This window comes from Apostichopus japonicus, chromosome 8, assembly GCF_037975245.1.
Source record: "Apostichopus japonicus isolate 1M-3 chromosome 8, ASM3797524v1, whole genome shotgun sequence".
Lineage (NCBI taxonomy): Eukaryota > Metazoa > Echinodermata > Holothuroidea > Aspidochirotida > Stichopodidae > Apostichopus > Apostichopus japonicus.
Window position 1 is genome coordinate 6,190,070 of NC_092568.1, and position 24,390 is coordinate 6,214,459.

A 24,390-nucleotide genomic window follows, 5' to 3' on the forward strand; every position below is an offset into this window, starting at 1 on the left:
TCCCTAGATACGTTTAGATTTTTGAAACTGGGAGGAGGCTTCAGCCTGGCAGAGGGAGGGGGCCCCTTGTTTAGGAACCCGGTGACTAGACGACTTGTGAGTAAAACCCCATTGGAACTGTCCTCTTCTGGGGAACAACCCAGTCACCGGGAACTATTTTTCTTTTTCTTAGCGTTAGGGTACATCCCAGCAGGGTGCCAGGGTTTGCCAGGTCTGGGGCAACCTCCCATTATTTTTCCTAAGTAGTTTCCTTCACTCATTTAAAGCTTCCAAATCGTTGTGCTGCTTGTCTTCCATATCATTCGTTACTTTAAATTGCTATTGTCTGTATTTCCTAATAAAAAGTTCCAACTAACCTGCAGGAGCCGTGCCTTGCACGGCTCGAACAAGGAATTTCATTCTGACCATGCTTGTCTTACTCTCTGGCCTCCCTAAAACAATCATTAGTCGTATTTGAACAGAATTGCAGAATTGTGCAGCATTGTGCGTCACGACTATAGTGACACGCACTCAACTGCACAAACACACCACACTATTTCTATATGATCTACATTGACTGCCAGTGAGATTCTTTTACACACTTATATGCCCCCAACAATTTGACCCCAGTTTACATCGGTGAACAGCTTGAAAAGCACCACCAGCCATCCAGGACTCTTCGTTTTCAATCCAACTCTCTACTGGTTGTCTCCACAGTGAAGACTTCCACTATGAAAATCAACGTTTTGATAGACGTGCTGCAACATTATGGAACAGTTTGCTCTGGGGAGCTAAGCGTGCCAAAAAAACATTAATGAATATGAAAATCTGTAAAACATGTCTTTCTTAAAGCGGTTTTTTTCTAATTGTTTGCATTTTTAGTCTGTTTTGATTTTGTTAGTTTTTTTAATTGATTTTGCGAGACAAAAAAATGTTAGCCCAGTGGTAAAGGAGAGCATGGAGCTCTGTTTATAGCTCCATGAGGAGAGTTAGCTCAGTGGTTAACGCCGGTGCCTTCCAATCATAAGGTCCCCGGTTCGAGTCACTCCAAGATTAATGTATGTCGTTCAGTTACAGAGTTGTTGACAATTGACAATTCATAATCATGGACATTAAATATGAATGTAAGAGACTGACTTCGGTCAGCTTGCGGCTTTGATAAGCCAATGAGGCTTCTTAGCGAGTTCCTGCTTGCAGGAGGATCTAAAATACATACATACGTACACACACACAGTCATACATACATACAAAAACCAACAAAGGCAGTTCATAATTAAAACTATACACTGTTGGAAAGGAGTACAGAGAGTCTGACTGTGTCCCCGGACGCTGCATTTCAAAAACAAAAGCAAAACATCATCTGGAGTGTACCTCGTGCCCTAGTAGGGGTACAGGAGGCAAAGCCCCAGGGAAGCTGCGCCGCTTTTAGATATTTCCTATTCTTATTCATTCGTATAGTGAGTTTAACGCACAAAAATACATGTGGAAGAGAAAATGTGTACGGTATTTGTATTTCAGATGCCAAGTGGAGGTCCAGAGAGGCGAAGCCCGGAAGCTTAAAAATTTGGAGATACTTCGTGTTCTCTCGTAGCGACCAATGAAACACATTTCAGAAAGGGAATTTATCTAAAATTTCTCTGAAATGGATCAGAATCCCACCAGTGGGGTTCCAGGGGGCGGGGTGGGGGCGGGACAAAGCCCCCGAAGCTGCAGCGTAATTGTCTCTGAAGCACAAGAGAAACATGTGAGGGGGGAAGGAATTTAATTTCTCTGGAATGTATTCAGGGACCTATTCAGTCTTCGTGTTGTGAGGGGTAAGCCACATTTCTGTCACCATTTTAAGAGTCGGAGAATTAAGGTTTAATTAACCCCTGTATTGATGACTTCAAAACACGATATAGGCTCTGTCTCACGGGCGCAACCACTTTTTTTCTAGTGTAAGATATATATATATATATTTTTTTTTTGGGGGGGGGGTAAAAATGGAGCGGGTTTGATGGAAAATAGTGCCATATTTTGCAAGAATATTGAAGAATTTTCGACTGTATCTTTGGTACCTCATATACATGTTATATGCTTATGTACTATTTGCAATATCTTGTCGGTCATTGAGGGGGAGGGGGCGGGGCTATTTCCCCTTTTGGGGGATTAAAGGCCCCCATAATATAAATGATTTTACTCTGTCACGATTTGGATACTTTTTGAGGGAGGGGGGGGGGGGCTTACATCCGGGGTCTGAGGCGGTTTTCCGTCTCCCTTTGAGAGGTTTCTTCGTTAAGGGGTAAAATGCAACATGGTGCTATATATGTCCATCACGTTAAATACATTTGTATAGTACAACTTTAAATCATGCCATAGTATACTTTACCTATAGGAGCTCAAGTGAGCATTAACCTCTGCCAAAAAACAGTAGCTTCTCGGAGACATGATAGTATTATGCCACATACACCATGGAATGGGATACGGGCTCGATTGGTCTATCCTTACCCGTAAGAAGGAATTACGAAAAGAAGAGTTCAAACTTCACACAGGAGGTTATATTATGGCACACGTCATGTACATTGCGTGCTTGGCACTGTATTTGAATTACCCGTTCAATATTCCACACTTTGGCGTGCATGTATTTGCGTATCATGGTAGCAACAATATACCACACTAAAAGGTGACATGAAATACCTATATAATAAAGCAATAAAGGTAAAATAAATATTTACGAAATATGAGGAAACGGGTACTGTTAAAGGAAAGGAAGAAAGACGAGTGCGTATATGAGGGGAAAGGGCGGGATTACGAGTCTTTATGTATCGATGAAAACAACAGGTTTATAAGTTACATGATACAATCATATGGATCCAAGTATTCTAACCGAAGAACTACCTCCCTCCGCCAGGCCCCACCCCCCCCCCCACTACAGGTTTATAAGTTACATGATACAAGCATATGGATCCAAGTATTCTTACCGAAGAACTCCCTCCCTCCGCCAGGCCCCCCCCCAATACAGGTTTATAAGTTACATTATACAATCATATGGATCCAAGTATTCTAACCGAAGAACTCCCTCCCTCCGCCAGGCCCCACCCCCCCCCCCCCCACTACAGGTTTATAAGTTACATGATACAAGCATATGGATCCAAGTATTCTTACATGAAACCGAAGAACTCCCTCCCTCCGCAAGGCCCCACCCCCCCCCCAATACAGGTTTATAAGTTACATGATACAATCATATGGATCCATGTATTCTAACCGAAGAACTCCCTCCCTCCGCCAGGCCCCACTCCCCCCCCCCCCCACTACAGGTTTATAAGTTACATGATACAAGCATATGGATCCAAGTATTCTTACCGCAGAACTCCCTCCCTACGGACAGGCTCCCCTCCCCCGACTACATGTTTATAAGTTACATTATACAATCATATGAATCCAAGCATTCTTACCGACTCACTCCCTCCCTCCGCCAGGCTCCCCCCTCCCACCCCTAACATACAAACACAGTCTTGTTAGGTCCTTGTTGCAGTTAGGTTTTACATAATAATTGTAAGTTTCGTAGTTACTTTAGCTGTCGTCATACGTCATTACAAAGTAACTCTATACTGTAGAGAACTTAACCAAATATCGTGACTATATAAATATATATACACATGAAACTTACAGTTTAAATATAATATTATGTGAAGAAATAAAAGAATAAACAATTATGATATGATATTGTAAATATTATTCAAGGAAAAAGCCACATCAGTACGGATACTTTTTGAACATAATTGGTACCAATTGAATCCAACCAAGTTTTTGCTTGCTCCAACGCAACTCTTCATACATATATGGTTAGTTACATCACTATATCTACCCGAAGCCTGACATTAATAATATACACATTTTAAAGACATGCAGGATAAATAAAAAATATTGTTCAATACTAACTTTGCCTCCACAGTGTTTCAAAACATTTTTCCAGTAGCAAACAGTGTGATATATATTAAAAAGTTAAAAACATCAATTTCCTCAAATAAAATTCACACGGTCACACTGCTATTGAAAGTACACCCTCCATCCCCCCTGTTTGTTTGATACAATAGTACCAATGTGACGTGATGTTGATCATATCTTAAAGTCATATACGTGCGTGCACTGTTCATTATGTGGCGTCTGTGTTAACGAGTTGCAGCTTTAAGTGCATTTCTATGGTACATGGAATATTGTTCTTGATCTACTATTGCTCTTCTAAGTTTCATAGACTCAGTTCCGGTTGTCTAGAGTAATCAATTGAGTGCCTGACTTAGAGCAACAAGTGCTTTTACGCATGGCTACCTTCATTGTGTAGGTGTGAGTTTATACAGTTTAACAAACCATTTGATTTAACTAAGTGTACAGGTACAGTACAGGCCGTTTGACTTCACGTGAGTTATGTACAATTTCAGTGACTGTTACTACAGCAGACTACACAGGTTCCGGTATCAATAAACCATATAATCATGAGATACAACTATTCCTGGCCTGACCTCTTAAAACGAAATCGTTACCCTAGATGATAAAAGCAGGTCAGCAATGGGATTAGTATAGTTTCCTATCGAACGCTGAAGACGACAATAATGATAACCTTGTCATAACACGACCGCATTAATGTCATGCGCTGCCTATATTATTATGTACAGATGAAGCTTAGTGATGTTAAAAGAAACGAACGAAGAAAACTAGCAGAATACCGAAGTGCGTGCATTGTCCAATTGATATTAGCTTATATACTTATAGCATTAGGAATTGCATTTGGATGCAAGTAAGCATACGGATATGCTCTCTTTTCATTTCGCTTGTCGATGATTTCACCAACTTTTTCAAGATCTTTAATTAACTCACTTATCGCCTTGGTCCCTACCCTATCGTACTGGTACTGGACCTCAAAGTCCCCGAGCGGGTTCGTGGCCTTCTCACTTAACAGCCTCGTGATCAGTAAGGTATCTAACGACATCTTCTTCGTCGCCAACGTGTCTATAATGTCCTTCTCCGTCCGTGGGCTTTTGTCTGTGGGTGGATCACCGAACATGATCGCAGGATAGTTGCCAGGGAAACCGTAATCGTCATATTGTGAAAAATTCGCGGCAGCGTGACCCACACTGCCAAGAAATATGATTGGTGTAACTGTACCAATAAGTTCATCTACGGTGCTGAATTTTCCGTTCCCTGGAACTCCATTTAAACCAGCACCATCCTTCTCAGGGGAGTCACTGAGACATCTTGCCCATTCCTGTAATTCGTAATCGTTGGCAAGTTTCTCCGGAGTGTCGTAAGTTCCCTTGACGACTGTCGTTGCGTACTTACAAATGACGTCATATAACAACAAGGCATCATCTCGGTAATGATAATTTGGTAAAACCTCAGGGTCTTCGACTCCCCTGTTTTTGAGATCGTTGGGAAGGGTGCCTTGTACATCAAGACGCCAATTTGGTAAAACCCTCTTTAAAATGTTAAACATTCCAGTACGACCAATTGACATGCACGTATCGACCCAACCGCCTTCACTGACGAGTACCTCCAGCGCGCGACTGTTAATGGCCATGAGATACAAGAAATGAGGGGCAAGAAGACGAAAGATAGGATGAGACGGAGAGAGAGAACGATGTGTGATAACACCAATTGCTTCCATCACCAAATGGGTGAACCCTAAATGGGTACATGCCTGATGGACAGACGCGTCAGCGTTGTTGAACCACATCTTCACAAGTTGCCACGTAACATGGTGATCATTCGGTAAAAATACAGGGTTTGTTTCACTTGGTTCCGCAAAAAGTTGGATAGCTATCGGTAAAAGTGCCTTCGATGACGTCACAAAGAAGAGTGCAATGGGCGAAGGTATAATTCTCCCTCCCGTACATTCAAGATCCTTCAGGAATGAATAATCGATGATGAAAAGTCGTTTCGAACCGATTGCTTCTGAAATTGAGAGTCCTTCCATGAAAGGTTTGATCATTTCATCGGTCACAGCCAACTTTTCTGGAATCTCATCGCACCGGCGTATCCAAATTGGATTACAGTGAACTAGTCTCTGTCGTCCAAATGCGAAGTCATTCCGCCAGTGCGAGAACCCGATGGGTTTGGTCAAAACATCGTTGTAGACAGGCAGTATATCCTCTGGTTGTTTCCACCGACCCGTCGTTACATTCTTGACGGTGATTCGTATAAATAGTTGTTTCTTTAATTTCTTAAGGTCAGACTGATACTCATGAGAGAAGATCTCGTCATCTGGTAGAGATGCAATCTGAGGGAGGAGACCGGCTACTTTCACTTTGGTGGTATACTTCAGTCGCTTTTCGTCTAGTTCTTCTTTCCGCCTTTCACTGTCATCATCTTCCTGAGGTAGGACAGAGTCGAATTCTTTGACTCTGATTCGTTTATAAGGAGCCAACCAACGGTTAAGAGGAAAGAAAGCATGATCGTCCGCGTTAGCATGCTGTACCTTTACCCAATCTACATACCAATTATCAAGAATTCCCTTTTTATCCCGCCACATTTCAATTTTGGCCACTCGACCGAAATTTTCTTCACATTTAACGTAGAACTGGTCTTCGCGTCCTCGCTCGAAGTCATCTCTCCAACGTGCGTCTAAATCAAATTCGTCCGAGTTCTTCCCTTCACCATTGATAAGAATGATTTTCACGTTCGCGTCGGTACCCGCGCCCTTGCAGTCGCCAGTTTTAACTGTCACAATATGTGTTGCATCCTCCGGAACTTTTGGCGAGTTTTTGCTGAAGATTTTCCCCATCTTCCAAAATAGTTAAAGTTCCTAACGAACTGAGACGAAGTATTGGTTGTGTTATGATAAGTTATAGGCTATTCGCTGCATCCAAAAAAGCTCACAATTTACACAATGCCTTGAAATTGTACCGTCGAAAGGTATCGCAAACCCATAAACTCTGTGGATAGTGTTCTGGTTACCTCGTACGTTCTTCGGGTGTTTGTTCAGTGTGGAAAATTCACCAAAGGGGTTTAACACTGACTTCACGAAACAACAATACGTGTCTAATATAATCACCAAGGTCGTCCTGTATAGAAAGGCAGTTGTACTGTTCTGGGATTACACTGAATGGTTTGTTCGTGGTCTACGGAGTACACTGGAAGCTATTTAACGGAGTGAGAAATACCATCCTTCTCGAAGCGATTCACAAAACACTATGATTATTATAAATAAATGCCAGTCACGTCCACGCTGACAGGTATCGGAGCAGGCTATGAATTGAGGGCGTTCGTGGAAATTGGTTGAATGGAGTAGTTCAAAGTAATAACTGTCCGTGAACAGAACTGTGGTATTTATATCTGTTTGGACTTGCTAGCTATATAGGTCTTAGTCATGGTTGCAGTATTCGGTGATACTTAGTACCGTGATAACCCTGATACCGGATACCAGAATGGAAATCACACCTGGTGTAATATACCAACTTCCGGTATCACTTCAGCGTATACGTAGCCATGGTTGTCCCTGAGTTACGCGTTTTATATTTCATGTACCTGCCCATGTCACGTTCCTTTGAAGGGATTCGGGAGTGAGTCCAAACAACACTCCTCCAAATGGAATGAATATCGAGTCACTCTATTTAGTATTGTTGGAAAGATCTTACACCCTTCGAGGCTCTTGCAATTTTTCAAAGTATGCGAACGATTTCTTCTTTTCTTCTTCCTTGATTGTCTTTTCTCTACGTTTGTTTGTTGAGTGTCTGTATGTGTGTGTGTGTGTGTGGGGGGGGGGGGTGGGTGTATGGGTGTGTTCATGTCTAGGCCTCACAACTGGTGACATGGGACAAAATAAATTCCTGTCACTAGTTGTCGAACAATAGTCATCGGTTGTCCAAACGAAGGGTTACAATATTTGGAAATGTCATCGGTAATTGCAGCTAATATATAGAAAACAAGATTGGTGTGTGAGCTTCAATCACCTGCATTTGATAGTGTAAGTGACAAACAAGTTTTCTTTCATAACTTCACTGTTATTATATTCTGATGGTAAGAAAAATCGATGTATGGTGTGTAGATTGAGCCTATATTGGAACTTAGTAAAATCATTTTTAGGTCCATGACTACGAGGCATAAAGACAAGTAATGTGAAAAGGGTGGGATGGACCTATACTATGATTTAGGTCTAACCTGAATAATATGATGAGTGTTACTGTTAAATTACGTCATTTCACACATAGGTAACGTTGTTAATTTCACCGTGATTTTCAACACCGTTTTTACCAAATCCTACGTGACACAGATAAGTGTGGTTCGATATCAAACGTGGCCCGTCCGCACGTATGCACGGTGTTTGAGATGAAGGGTGGGTGTATAAATGACAGTGGTACTACTACGCCCTGCACAGATGTACATTAATCAACTAAGAATAGGAAACATGATGTGATTGTGGGGGGGGGGGGGCACGTGCCCTCCCACAAAAATCTCGTGCCCCCCAGATGCGACTTGAAGTGCTAATAAAAATACTCAAAATAAAAGTTTTACAATGGACGAAACGTATTATGTTCATCAGTAAAACTTCTTTCCACCGACCATCACAATAACCAGTTCTTTTTTCATTAACAAGGTCACAGGGGCCCCGGCGTGAATCGTTAGTCCTTAAACTTCACTACTAACCTGCATGAATTTTTATTTCAATTTCAACACTCTTATTTAAAAACATTATCAAAGCAAAGAGGTTAAATTCCAGTATTTGTATTACTTTTTTATTCGCCTCAATTAAAAACAAAAATATCGGACAGACTATGCCCGAAAATTCTTGAACATAAAGTTACTTCATGTATAGCACCAGATTGCATCTAAGGACCCTTAATTAATCAAAGCTTTCTCAAAGGGGAGGGGTCACCCCTCCTCTTAGACACCTTCCCAAGGACGGCATTCAAGAATAAACACTGTGCCTCCATCTGCCCCCCCCCCCCAGATTGAAATGTCTTGCGACGCCACTGTTTGCACAACTGAAACCCGGTTTGAAAAGCAATTACAAGATGGAAGTGTAACTTCCATCCTTACCCACCAACCCCGTCCCTTAAATGTATGCGATTGGGTCTGGTACCTATAGATAAGTGGTTATGCAGTACGTTTGTGTCCTCCTGTTTTATACTTTAAATAGTTGTGTTAAAATTATAAGTACATCTACACCTTTCTTGCTCTCCAAGTTGTTTCCGTTTGTACATAGCCTTGCAGAGAATATTTTTTGTGTGTGTGGAAGATTTTGATATTAATAAGAGAGTAAAATGATCTTATGCTGCGGATGGAAGTATCGTTATCCTTTGGATGACCTACGCACTATACAACCGGAAGTAATATTACTTTTGCGATACTACAGTGCTAGATCGTACACAGATTACGGAACTTCACCAAGCGTTGAGAAAGTTTAAATATCGAGGGCGCAATACATAAATTCATGACCAAGAAACAAACCTCACTCTACTTCATGATAGTTTTACAAATTGACAAGAAACTACCAATTTCTCGGTAATTTATGGTGTTGTATGTTTTCTGTGTAATAATAATAAAAATAATAATAATAATAATAATAATAATAATAATAATAATAATAATAATAGTAATACCAAATTTACATAGCGCCCTAATAGATCAAGACGTGCGGCCCTAAGCACTTTACAACGAGAACAAATTACTGAAAAAACTTAGTAGTCTATCTGAATAAATGCGATTCATTTTACACCGAGAATTAATTAAGGAGTTTGCTTCTCTAATGTTTATGTATGTTTGTATGTTTATGTTCTATTTGGGAACATGTGACTAAAAAACAACACTCCACATGTCATACCGACATCTGCTTCCCGTCCTGATAACGAAAGGTCTTTTGAACAAAACAATTCAATGGTTTCCCGGAACCCCCCCTCCCCCTCCCCCCCCTCCCCCCTCCACCCCACCCAGCTAGTAGCCTACACTGTTACGTTTGCTAATAAATGTGAACAACCGTTATTCCCTTTTGACGAATGAATGTTTTTTATTTAATAACATGGAATTTTTTATTTAAATCATATTGTTTTCTTTAAACATTTATGTTTTACTTTGTATTGCTTCCAGTTCAAAATTACAATGCGCTGGATATATATATACAAAAAACTTGTAGGCCTAACTTCTAGCAATGAATGGTTGCAGTGCATATCAGTATCAAAATGTCAACAACATATTCTACACACCACCAGATTAACTCAAGAAGCTAACACAACGAACAATCCATGCGAACACCATATGTAGTGTTTCTCCCAGGAATTAGTCTAAATAATGTGGGTATATCTGTTATGAAAATGTAAGCCTGACCATTTTGATATTCTTATTGACAAATAACATACCGTACTCTTCTCCAAATATGAAACATTTGTTGTAACTGAATGCAATACATTGCCGATACTTTGGGCTCTTTAATGTTTGTGTGAGACGTTATGGTAAGCAAATTATGCCCAGTACCATTTTCATTATTGGTGTTACTAGTTATTATGTTAGATAACGCCCTGGCAAATTATGTACGGTACATGGTTCAACCATTTCATGTTAAAACAAAGATTTGTTGGATCTTTATAAATAGTTTAAATTAAAAAAAGGAAAGTTTGATTTACAAGAGTAATTTACAAACAAAAATTGATTTACGTAAATATTGTATTCAATGTGATTTAAACTTTTCGAGTACTTTTCATACAATAGCATGCAACACAGTAATCATGCATTGAATGGCACCATCGTGGCCCAGGATTAAGTGTGATACTCCCTCGTTGCTCAGCAACAGTACGCGGAACAGCTGATAGTCATCGGACTATTATATACACAATGAACAGGACGAAGTGTCGTAACTTGTATTGTAACACACACGCTCCAATTCCTTTGAATGTTATTGTGTACTGTACTGCTGTAACTTGTAAGACAGTTTGTATACTAAGGTTATTATTGCTTTTGTTAAGTTCAAATGTGGTTGTATAAAGTTGCATAGCGAGAGGGATATGTTCCAACAATCAAGTAGTTCAGCGGCTCGCTAATACTAGTTATACTAAACTGTGGACATAGGCCTAAGAGGCAATTTCCATTGGAGTTTAATCTATCATATCAGTATTAGTAAACATGACAGCCCAATGTATGGGTAATTTTGGATGTCACAAGTGGCTGTACCCACAGTACCTTAACGATGCATTGCAGGAGAAGTATCAGTTAATAAGATATAGTCCAAATGGATATCAACCACTTGCCTTCAGAGATAGACGAAATGGCGTGGATAAAATTGATGGAGACTGCCAAGAAACCGTGTGGGTTAACAAAAGATACATTCCTACTGATCTTAGGAGTACTGCACCTGTACCAAGACACAAATTGCTGGCTCCTAAAAAGGTAAACACTCTCTACACTGCCAATTTAGACTTAAAGCTATATTAAGCCAATGTTAAAGCCCAACTTTTAGAACTAAGTATTAAGGTAGCTATTGAGTAGAAACTAATGATTTGACATTCACCAACTTTTGTGTTGTTTCATTGTACTTAAATTAGAATAGTTGTGACATAGCAGCCTAGCCTACACATTTTTATGTTAAAGTCTAGCCTAGGCCTGTACACTTTGCCCAGGATAGAGTGTTGGATATATTCCTGCATTAATTTTTAATTAAGTTGCAACATTTTGTGTGCTGAAATTGCATAGTGATTACATAAACTTCACTACCCAAAACATCACAGAAAAGATAACAATTTATTCCAAAGCTTCTAATATGGTGTTAGAATCCCACCTAGGCTAGATCAATTTCAAGCTTAATAAACAAAAAGAAATTTACCAGAAATAATTTTGTTATTCTTTTGCCTTTAGCTTCCTGTGACCGACAGACACTGGGTTCCACTTGGTGAGGCATCCTTAAGATCTGTCTCCCGATCTGCTGAGGAAAGACAGATATATGTCTCTTCTACAAGCACCAGAAGTGAAGATTGGTCAACGCTGAGACAGATTTTACCATCAACTGGAAGACCAGTACGACAAAGACCCCCCAACTGGGGCACTGACTTAGCTAGTCCTCCATCCATGACTGTATTCAAGCAGTCAAGATTCCCCCACATCAACAGCCCTATGACCAGGTTAGATAATCAAATTAAGAAATGGCCGGGGATGCTTTCTTAAAATCATTTCATCAAGGACTTCCATTCAGAATCTTCATTGTCTCTCTTGGGAAGGGGGATAGGGATTGCACTGGTATTTAGTTAAAAGCTTATTTCAAAGTTCTTGTTGATGCTTTTGGTATCACTGAAAACATCATGGCAACTATTTCAACTACTGCAAGAAACCATAACACAGTAGTTCCTTCCTCCAAATAAAGCTTAATGAGCAAGTGATATTGAATGTGATTTACAGCTCAACAGTTTACCAACCAGACACATTCTCATACAAATGAGAAACTTCAAAATTTGTTACTTTTATTTCATTATTTGAAATGCAACTTGACAAGTCAAGGTAATGACAGAAATTGTTTAAATTCATCAAATAGTATCACAAAATTGATCATTCCATATAGATACGAGATTATGATGAACTAAATTACTCCAGTGAGCTGCATCTACTAGTAGAATAAACAATACTAGAGGTTTGATGTCCCTGATCACTTGAAATTTTGTTACTGTCTGTTGAAATCTGTCATTTACCAGCTAGAGTGCTCTTGAGAATGTAGTGTATGAATTTGGCCTATAGTAAATCATTCTCCACATGTAAACAATGCAACTGACATGCACACATAAATTAACTACAACAAACAGAACCAGTAACCTTGATACACTCTAGGTCAGCTTATCCTCTTCATCCTTGGAGAAAATTAAATGTACAGTAGGCTATGACAACCTATTTGCTCCTAAATTTGTAGGCTATGACAACCCATCTGCTTCTAAATGTGTAGGCTATGACAACCCATCTACTCCTAAATGTGTAGGCTATCACAACCCATCTGCTCCTAAATGTGTAGGCTATGACAACCCATCTACTCCTAAATGTGTAGGCTATGACAACCCATCTACTCCTAAATGTGTAGGCTATCACAACCCATCCGCTCTCTAATGTAGGCTATGACAACCCATCTACTCTTAAATGTGTAGGCTATGACAACCCATCTACTCCTAAATGTGTAGGCTATGACAACCCATCTACTCCTAAATGTGTAGGCTATGACAACCCATCTACTCCTAAATGTGTAAGCTATGACAACCCATTTGCTCCTAAATGTGTAGGCTATGACAACCCATCTACTCCTAAATGTGTAAGCTATGACAACCCATTTGCTCCTAAATGTGTAGGCTATCACAACCCATCTACTCCTAAATGTGTAGGCTATGACAACCCATCTACTCCTAAATGTGTAAGCTATGACAACCCATCTACTCCTAAATGTGTAGGCTATGACAACCCATCTACTCCTAAATGTGTAAGCTATGACAACCCATCTACTCCTAAATGTGTTAGCTATGACAACCCATTTGCTCCTAAATGTGTAGGCTATGACAACCCATCTACTCGGACTACATGTAGGATCATCTTGGGAGTTCTCTTGACAAGTACCATGTAGGTTAACTGAAGCTGTTTTCTGTGACACTTCTTGATTTTGATCTAGGCAAGCATTTTCTATACCTGGAAATCCCACCTCACCCTGTCTCACTTCATTGGAACAACCTATCTGTAAATTTTATCAATGAAGCAGCTCTACATGTTACAGGATGACATCATTGTTATTTTAGGCAAATTATCTTCATTCTCTACATATTTCTTTTGTGATCTATAATGAAATGTTTTCCCTTCTTTCTCTTCAGGTATACAGATGATATGCACCTGACCAATCGTCTCTTCAAACTGCATTAACAGCCAAAGTTTGTCTGAATGCAAATTTCTCGTCTTGACATAATTCATCATTTTAAGGACTATAAAGTGTCCCTTTGCTCAAGGGTGTGCTATTGAATTTTAATAAAATGTTGATATTTTTTGTAACCTCCAGTCTTATGTTTAATGAGGATTTACTCGCTGTTATCTGTCATTTCAACCCAGAAGAGAAGGTGACTCCCTGATCAAGTATTGCTCTTTCAGTCATTGTAACTAATAGACCATCATTATACAAGGCTATAAGTTATGCATCAGAGACTTAGCTATTAAAAGTGAGAGGAGATAGTTCTGATATTACAAAGTGCAATATAAGGTGACCCATGGATTGTTCTTGTTGTGTGGAATACTAATTATGTGACACCTATCATGATAAGAATTCCAGTTCTAATGTCACAGCAGGGTCTCTTGAACAGTCTTATCATGTGCTACTTACCACAATGTAACCAGTTGTAATCTTCTTGTGAGGTTTGATCAGACATCCATTTTGATGCTATTCTTGCTATGTCAGTAGACCAGGAATAAAGGACAGATTCAATCAATTCTATTTAATTAATGATGCTGTTATAGGGCTTGAGATTTCTCCATAATATCTGAACATAGGGTTAGTATACATCTGGATTTCTCTGGACATGTCTTACTTATCTTATGTATGTCTTGGGGTGGATTTAAGAAGATAAAAAACAGATCTTTAGGTAGCTCTGATAACATTTTAATAAATACAGAGGAAAAACTTCCTGCTTTGGCCATCTAGCTACTCAGGCTGGAAAATTGGCAATAATAGCAATCCTTCCTTCAACCATTCTGATCTTACCAGGCATGTTGCTTTTTAACCACAAATCCAGTACCATTTTGATGTAGGCACTTATTCAATCTCACTTTCTCCCAGTAATGAGTAAGGGAACCCATCAACTTAGACCCCCCCCACCCCCACGCAGTGACAACTAGTCCATCCTTCCGATAAAGTGACCTTATCTGCACATAATGTGCTCAGTATACTTTGATATTTATAGCACATATTGCTATCTACGATGCACATTTAAACTGTACAATATAAATTATCTACAAATACCACAGGATAATACCCCAACTGTGGTTTCATGAGATGTATGAGAAGACTGATAATACTGTAAAAGTCTTCCAATTACAGCTGATATTTAAAGAGGCTTACCTAACTTACTTCATTTTCTTTCTAGAAGACAGAAGTACCCATATAACTCAAAGACATTGAAAGTAATTGCATCCAATAGTGCAAGTACTTGTTCTCTCTCGTTGGCTGATAGTTGTTGGTGAATGAAGTGGAATCTCACATGCAACAATCCTATCTCGTTGGCTGATAGTTGTTGGTGAATGGAGTGGAATCTCACATGCAACAATCCTATCTGGTTGGCTGATAGTTTTTGGTGAATGGAGTGGAATCTCACCTGCAACAATCCTAATTTTTACGAATCCAAAAGACTTCCATCTTGGAGAAAGAATTTGCTTCATAGGCCTCCGCATTAAAAATTTTGAATATTAAAATTTGTAAAATTTGAAACAAATAAATAATCAATAAATGATGCAGAGATAATCCATGACATTGTGATGTTTCATTTTTGTATATTTATGTTGCTTTCAATTACAGTCACACACAGACATTCAGGAACAGACATGCTTGTATCACAATAGAAAGAGACAGACACAGCACCATGCTTCTGTAACTTTACAAGAGTTAACTCAATTATTTAAGCCATCTTTGTGGTTTTATTTTACATCTCTTAAAAACTGTGATATGATGAATATGATGATACGGCAAAGATTATGGTAATATTCAATCCTGTTGGATAAAAGCATTAGATTGTTAAAGATGGTGTCTATCGAAGGTGGTTTACGTAAAGAATAGCTTAAGTCACATATATTTATTTTCTTATGGACTCTTGCTCATGTATGAATCCTTCTTATGAAAAATAATTGAAATATCTTGAGTGAGATCTGTGTGCATATTATTTACTCTTTTTTTGCTCTGGTGGTTAGTCGGCAGAATGTAGGATAAAAGTTATACTTAACAGTCATCAACATGCTAATGATCTGAATGAATATATCGTCAGCCATTAAAGGGGTGTTTAGAGCAGTGTTTGTTGTCTAGACTACTTCCTAGAGAATTAACAGAGGCAACTTGATCTATAATTAACTCAAAGTGTAACAGAATTAGGAGCAATGTCAGGTTGCATAGGTGTTCCAAATCATGTTAGAATCAGTCTCCAAGCTTTATCAATCTCTTTCATAAAGACCACTGCTTCAGGAGTATTTTGTTGCCATTCAGTTGTTTGAATTCAAATACAATTATTCAAGTTTGTATTCTGTTTGTAATACAGTTAAAAATATATTCCATTGAATCCATTTCTTGAGGTACTTGGAGGCCTGAAAAGAAACAAACTCATTCAGTTTCCATCCAGACTACCTGCAAAGACATTTTACCTTTGTTTATAATTAATAGTGTAAAGTTAGTGATTCAATACCCAATAGATTAAGAACAAACAAACTTTTTACCTTTCCATAAATTATCCCCATTGACTAGAATTAAACTCCCAGAGCATTTGTGCTTAGTGACAGCTATTCATTTAAGTGTAGCTTGGACGTAGTTTAATACAAACAAACTACCGTACATCATTTAATCAGGTCGGTAGGTCAAATGTCAACATCAAGAAAAAAAAAGCAGACTGTAAAATGATTAAGGATTGAGATCTTTTCATTAACAAGGAGAGGGAAAGAGAAACCCAAACCTAATGAGAGAACTTATCTCTGTAAATTGAATCAAGATTTTAATCTTTCACTTCTCAAGCACGAATGGCACAATTAACAGAATACAGAGATGGTATCGTTATGTGTTTTAGTGCTCCCTACGATCTTAAACTAAAACTGACTTGAATTATATTCAAACTTTAAGTTGTTACTATACACTCTGCCATTCTCTTTCATTTCTACCTTATCTACTCGTATCCATACATTACTGTTATACTTTCACCTAGTCCTGCTTCATTCTCCTCCATTCAGTAATTAGCTCAAAGAAGAAAGATAGCTCTAGATACAACTCTTGGTTTCTGCCAGAATAAAGAAAGCAAACTCTTGGTTTCTGCCAGAATTCAAAGAAAGAAAATAATAACTTGGAACATCCTATACAAGCATAACTTAAAATTGTCTCAAAAATTTACATATTTACAAATTGCACTTGGAACACACAGAAAAGAAGACAAGTAATGTTTTACATTTGTACAAAAATACAAATATCATAAATATATAGAAGTAATTTGTTAAATACTGGATAACAAACACCTGTAGAAATGAAGCAACAAGGAGTGATACATTGTAAGGAGCCTATGAGGGGCAGGTTAGTCAGTACACACACACACATATATATATATATATATATATATATATATATATATGTGTGTGTGTGTATGTGTGTGTGCGTATATATATATATATATATATATATATATATATATATATATATTTATAGTTGGTAAGTAGGTTTAAGCAGGTAGGTATGGGAATATATAAGATAGGTAACAGTTTAAAGGTACAGGATCTGACAAAAGGATTCATAAATACCTATATTGATGTATATTGAGTGAGGGTTTTAAGGAGAGAGATGAGTTGAGAATCAATTTGGCTGATTTATTCTACAAAGTTAGTAAAACAATCCAAACTGTTTGCTAGTCAATAAATTATACAACTAAAGGTGAGTAACAACACTCACAGTAGATTAAACTGCTCTTCATTCCTTTGGGATTTCTCTTCAACCATTGCAAGTATTTCAAGGTAGCTAACTGAACTCTACCTGATTCAGCTATAAAACTGGCTGTTTACTGTGATATCCAACAAGTACATAATATTGTAGGGTTTCTGTAAGGTGTTAGGTACAAATAGTAGGTTTGTTTATAAAAAAAATGTTGAACTAAATTGCATAGAACAATCAAAACATTGCATTGAAAATGAGAAGGAACAAAATGTCTCTTTCACAAAGTTTGCGGACAAGGTTTATACATTCTTTCCACCAATTTTTGTTAAATGGTTGAAGACCATTCAGTAAACTAATTTTATTAATCAGAATTTGATGGATTATGATAATTTATTCATTAAATGTGTGGCTCGTGGAGGAGCAGCTGATTGGTTTACCTTGTAGGAGCTGAGTGCTTAAAAGTTACAATCTTATAAACAAACTGAACATGATTCTAATTTCTATTATGCATTGAACAGTATCATAACTTCTTCCTATTATACATATTTGTTTGATAGCCGTCTCTCAGCAAAATATTCTGTCCATAAAATAGATTTTACCTGGTAACATTTGGATAACATGTTGTTCACCGAGCTTCATTTGCTCAGTCTCATTTTAAGTCTAGTAACATAAGGATCAAGCACTGGCAGTTATTTAAAGATGGTGTCATCATCTGGTAAGCTATTCACGGTGTCACTGAGGGGCAATAGCAGCCTAGGCTAGTCACAAAGACGTCAGTTAATTCTGAGTTGTAAATATAACATGTTGTTCACCGAGCTTCATCTGCTCAGTCTCATTGTAAGTCTAGTAACATAAGGATCACGCACTGGTAGTTATTTAAAGATGGTGTCATCATCTGGTAAGCTATTCACGGTGTCACTGAGGGGCAATAGCAGCCTAGGCTAGTCACAAAGACGTCAGTTAATTCTGAGTTGTAAATATAACATGTTGTTCACCGAGCTTCATCTGCTCAGTCTCATTGTAAGTCTAGTAACATAAGGATCACGCACTGGTAGTTATTTAAAGATGGAGTCATCATCTGGTAAGCTATTCACGGTGTCACTGAGGGGCAATAGCAGCCTAGGCTAATCATAAAGACATCAGTTAATTCTGAGTTAGTGTGTAAATATAAGTCCACTGTAGGAAGCAGTTCTTCTGAATAAACAATAAGCTCTCAGTTATGGGAACTTAAGCACTGCTCACTGAAGCAGGAACTGCAATGTTAAAAAGCTATGGAAGAATATATATTGAAAGTCTGCCAGAACCATGTGCAGAAGGTTTCATGACCAAAACTTGATGTATCACTGATAAAGAAGAACCCTTGGTATGAAATACATAAATAATACATCACTTATAAAAATAAAACAAAGCAAGTTGATGCCCTCACTTGTTGCTGAACTTGGTATCTATTTGTTGAGACAAAATGGACATAAATTCTGGATTTTTGCAAGGACCCTTCTTTCATAAGATGTCAGTTCCTCATAAGATATTTTAAACAGCCACAATATTCACACCAAATATTCTTTTTTTTGGTTTTAGTTCTAATCTCATACCTGGCCTAATTCCTTGGGTATTCTAATCTGGTTTTTATTCGATCTAATCTGGTTATCACTTCACCCTCCTTCTCTGCATAAACCAGACCTTTAGAAATTTCTTCTGGAAGTAACCAAAATATTACGAAAATTTAGCAATTATAAAAAGAACTCAAAATGTGTCTTGAATTAGGGACTGAGTTAAGTACCGTAATATTATGAATAACAATGATGATTTAAGCACACAGGATATTTCTCATGAATGTAAAGGTTATATTTGGCTCTTACCTAACAACAACTAGAAAAAGAAACAATGGTTACTACCGGGATTCTTAGCATTTAGTAAGTAAATACTAAAATAATAAAAGCAGTACAAGACCATATTTGCAGTTAACAAAGATCTCCTACATGTTGCATAATATTATGCAAATGACCGCTTAGTGATTTGTTGAATATTAATGAATTGCACCAGGATATCCCAAATACACATTCCATGTTGCTTCACTTTACAAGGAAGGGTGATTTTACATAACTCTGATAATCTGATATAATAATGAGACTTTTTGAATATATTTGATTTAACAGTAACAATAAATACATTATCAGCCAAGCAAATATCTACACTAACAGAATCACAACAACCCCTACCAACAAATACATCCAGAACTTGGATCCCACAAGATGGAATCATAATAGGTGAAACATCCATCAACAAATAACCCCAGAACTTGGATCCCACAAGATGGAATCATAATAAGTACAACCCCCTATCAACAAATACCTCCAGAACTTGGATCCCACAAGATGGAATCATAATAGGTGAAACATCCATCAACAAATAACCCCAGAACTTGGATCCCACAAGATGGAATCATAATAAGTACAACCCCCTATCAACAAATACCTCCAGAACTTGGATCCCACAAGATGAATTTGCATTTATAAACTGGTTTCATAATATCTAGGTCCTCATCAAATGAAAAAAAAAAACATATAAAAAAATGGTGGGAAGAGAGACCTGTCATGTGGCAAGATTACAGAGACAACAAGGTTTTTGAGTTTGTTATTACCAAACTTGAAAGCAGCTGGTTGCTTGAATTAATACAAATACTTTTAAAATTACAACAAGTTAGTAGTACAGGGAGTCCTATCACTGCTGCAAAGTGCATCTCCCCCACCCCTCCTCCCCCACCCCCTCCTCCCTCATCCTCCTCCTCTCCCAGCCCTCCTTCAGAAGTTATAACCAGTGAGTAATTAACTATATATCAAGTAATATCACAATCAGCTGTAATTCTTATATACATAGTAGGTTAGTATTAAGTACATGATCTGCTATGGTAGCACTGTTTGTCCAGACACTCAGCATTAGTATTCAGCATTAGTGTTTAGTTGGATATTAAGTTTCTATAGATATATGACTCATTCCCCATAGTTACAAGGCATTTAACAATCTAGCATACTTGGATGCAGTCAGAAAGGAGAAATGTTACAAATGCAAACAGCTGCTGTTTTAAAGGAGAACTCAAAGACTACTATGAGACATTTAATGTATGAACGACCTCTACCATGAAAATTACACAATGACATCAAACCCTCAACTTGCAGCACTAACATCCTCCATTAACATTTATACTGACAATGCACTATGCTGTACTTTTGTCACATATTTTCAATCAACAAAGCACTGCTTCTATAACATCTTGTTCTCTCATCTTGAACATATCTGCAATAAATCTACCAATGTGCACATCACTTAACCGGCTAAAAACAACTAAACTGGCATATCACATCCAAGCTTTACCTGTTGACCTTTGACTGTTACTGACACACTCTTTCAAACTTGTTGCAAATTGGTACAAAATTTCCAACAATTGATACAAAGTTGCACTTGTGTCCAATACATATGAATGGAGACTTTCAAATGTGTCCAAAAGATGGTCCAACAATAGAATGAGCCATCATACATTTGATTCTTCAATGTTAACATTTATATTTTTATTAATACCACATAGTCATGTATATGTACACTAAACATTGGCATATCTTAAAAGGTACACACAATAATATGTGCTTTGTAAAGCACAACTGTATTCGCAGCTGCATATCTCTGCAAGAAGCAAATTGTATCAAAAACACATTTAGGAATAATCCTTGGTCAAAAAAGACAAATTTATGTTTACTTTCATATTCATATATTTTTTTTTTCAATTTCAATTTTAAGCACATTACAGGCAAGCTTCGTCACTAGAATTGATTCTCGAGTTGGTAATAGTATTGCACGTATGGCAACTGGTTTACAAGTAAGACTTTTTCACGCCAAAACTCTCTCCAAAGATAACAAATGAACTCTCACCACAAATCAATGATCTTTAAGGTTCTCCTAAGTGTACCGTCACTTAATTGGAACTACCCTTTGATATGAAAACAGTGTAATTTTGCACTGAATATGGACTTTTAAAAGTGACAGTGTGCAGTATTAATTGTCCAAGCAATGAGAGCACATCGCACAGAAAGCTGTTAACAGGAACATACTAAATGAAATATAGTTATTAGAAGTAGATAAATTGCTTTTGCATATTCATTTAGGACTAGGAGCACGAAGGCTGATTTGATATATATATAAGAACAGATTTCAGAAACAATGAGCAGAACTTGATGGTTTTTTAACTACATTTGTTGACGTATCAGTTTCATGCATCACAGCTAAACACTTATCTTGGCAAATAGAAGTTGATTGTTTACATTTGTACATGAATATTCAGTCATAGAGGCAAAACATTAGTTAAAATCCAGTGATGAACAGAGTAGAACCCTCCATCCCCATTCACTGTGGTCTACATTTCTTTCTTGTATTTCCGGCTTACCACCATTTATTTTCCTTGTATTCCTGGCTTGCCACCATTTTTTTATTCTTGTATTCCTGGCTTGCCACCAAATTTCTTTCTTGTATTTCCCGCTTGCCACCAACTTCCTTTCTTGTATTTCCAGCTGGCGACCAAATTTCTTTCTTGTATTTCCGGCTTGCCACCAACTTCCTTTCTTGTATTCCCAGCTTGCCACCAAATTTCTGGCTTGCCACCAAATTTCTTTCTTGTATTCCAGCTTGCCACCAAATTTCTTGCTTGTATTCCTGGCTTGCCACCAAATTCTTTGTTGTATTTCCGGCCTGCCACCAACTTCCTTTCTTGTATTCTCAGCTTGCCACCAAATTTCTTTCTTGTATTCCTGGCTTGCCACCAAATTTCTTTCTTGTATTCCCAGCTTGCCAACAAATTTCTTTCTTGTATTCCTGGCTTGCCTCAAAACTCTTTACAATGATTTACTTCTGCAGGATGCTGATAGTTGATAACTCTGTGTCTTCTTATACACTCTGACCAGTAACATCTAGCCAGACCACCGAAGCACTGGTCATATTAAACACCAACTTTTTTCTTTTTTGTCACCGATTAAAAACTCATCTGAAACACACTAATTTGAGGACTGGTGAAATCCAGGCAATAATTGTTAATTTATCTGTGTCATCAAGTAAATGTAACTTGACAGCACCAAGCATCAACTAGTGACATCAATGCTAATGTCACTTTCTGTGTCACCAAATGTAAGATATCCCACAATTACCAACTAGCAAGAACTGGTCAAGTCAATACAAACAACAGCCATCAACATCCGAGTAGTCCAAATATAAGAGGAAACTGAAATGTTTAATAAGTCTTATCCGAGATGTGGATGAAGTCCATGTCTACATTCAATTACCTTTGAGCTAGATCAGGAGCTGGTACAGCCTGACCATCCTCTGTTCCAGATGGGAAAAGCACTGAGCAAGAAAAATACAAAGAAAAAAAACAAAACAATTTAAATCTTAAACAATATAAATCAATTAGTGATCTGAAGGTAGAGCATCTGAGAACAGACTCAGCTATATTACATTGGACTACAACGGTTTTTGTTTGTCCAGCAAAAGTGATTGGAAACAGTGACATGTGCAAGCCTAGTAATTCTAGAAGTATAATTGCTTAGCACTTTCTGCAAGAGACTTTGGTCAATTTAATGAAGTTAACCTCCTGTGGTGCAAGCACAGTGTGTTCAAAATGTATCTATTTATTGGTTCACCAACAGATCAATGAATAAAATAAATAAACTTAATTACAAAAATTGAAAGTATATCTAGATTATATTTAGTTATATGGGTCATGTATAATATCTAGATAAGAGCTATCATCACAAACTACTATTAGCTAAACTGGAGGTTAACAGTTGGGTGCCACTTAACACTCAGTGGGGGAGGAGGGAGGGGGGGGACCATCATCTTTGGTCATGAAGGATGGTAAGATATTAATCCCGATGTCTTTCTTCTTAGTTGTGAGATTTGATTCTGGATATTTCAAACAGACACTGTACACAAACAGACACTGTACACAAACAGACACACACACTGTACACAAACAGACACTGTACAAAAACAGACACTGTACACAAACAGACACACCGTACACAAACAGACACTGTACAACAACAGACACACACACTGTACACAAACAGACACTGTACACAAACAGACACACACACTGTACACACCCAGACACTGTACACCAACAGACACATACACTGTACACCAACAGACACACCCTTACTCACCTCCACAATAATATTGGGACCAGTAACTTGGTACGTTTTGCATCAACAATTGTGGGACCTGATTTGTGGGACCAGAATGTACACCTTATGTGTGGGACCTTAAAAACACACCTTTGTGGGACCAGTCCAAATATGTGGGACCACAAAAACACACCTAAGAAACATCATTTGTGGGACCAGACCAAATTGTGGGACCAAAAAAACACACCTGAGAAACATCATTTGTGGGACCAGACCAAATTGTGGGACCAAAAAAACACACCTGAGAAACATCATTTGTGGGACCAGACCAAATTGTGGGACCAAACAAGAGCCCAAGGGCACTGTGGTTCCTTGCTTGGGGTATATGACAATACACATCATATTATCAAGCAAGATTGGGCTGAAATAGTCCAAGTAATTGTCCTACATGTTCCCATAAAGTAACCAACACTATAGCCAACACTTTTGTGATCACAAAATGTGATCGGATTTTATATCAAAAGGCACTTTTGAGATCTAAATATGGCGTCGAAAATGTAAGAAATATAAGAGACCTACAAGCGTGTCAACAGATATGATAACAATGGTGACCTCAGATGACATGACCTTGAAGTTTCAAAATGTTCCACCACCCCATTCACAACT

The 24,390-nt window shown here is 38.0% G+C and overlaps 3 protein-coding genes across 4 annotated transcripts in view; 1 reads left to right on the forward strand and 2 right to left on the reverse strand.

Annotated features, from left to right (window-relative positions):
* Positions 1 to 2,514: 2,514 nt before the first annotated feature.
* Positions 2,515 to 7,300, reverse strand: LOC139970858 (polyunsaturated fatty acid 5-lipoxygenase-like). The gene has a single exon (XM_071976901.1). It carries the CDS (start codon positions 6,734 to 6,736, stop codon positions 4,715 to 4,717), a length of 2,022 nt encoding a protein of 673 aa, XP_071833002.1. The 5' UTR covers positions 6,737 to 7,300; the 3' UTR covers positions 2,515 to 4,714.
* A 3,473-nt stretch (positions 7,301 to 10,773) lies between these two features.
* On the forward strand, positions 10,774 to 17,818 carry LOC139970522 (uncharacterized). Of its 2 annotated transcripts, XR_011794162.1 has the most exons (4): positions 10,774 to 11,331; positions 11,797 to 12,059; positions 13,773 to 13,905; positions 15,033 to 17,818. XR_011794162.1 is itself a non-coding variant. In XM_071976295.1 (3 exons), exons 1-3 carry the CDS (start codon positions 11,068 to 11,070, stop codon positions 13,819 to 13,821), a joined length of 576 nt encoding a protein of 191 aa, XP_071832396.1. In that variant the 5' UTR covers positions 10,774 to 11,067; the 3' UTR covers positions 13,822 to 13,953. The 2 variants fall into 2 exon arrangements, 1 of the variants encoding a protein (XP_071832396.1); XM_071976295.1 differs by lacking the exon at positions 15,033 to 17,818 and having other exon boundaries at positions 13,773 to 13,953.
* LOC139970517 (fasciculation and elongation protein zeta-2-like) overlaps positions 15,416 to 24,390 on the reverse strand; it is a 71,387-nt gene continuing 62,412 nt past the window's right edge. The window contains exon 8 of the mRNA XM_071976287.1: positions 15,416 to 22,942. Coding sequence (XP_071832388.1) covers positions 22,878 to 22,942 — 65 coding nt within the window. The 3' untranslated portion in view covers positions 15,416 to 22,877. The remainder of the gene's footprint in view (positions 22,943 to 24,390) is intronic.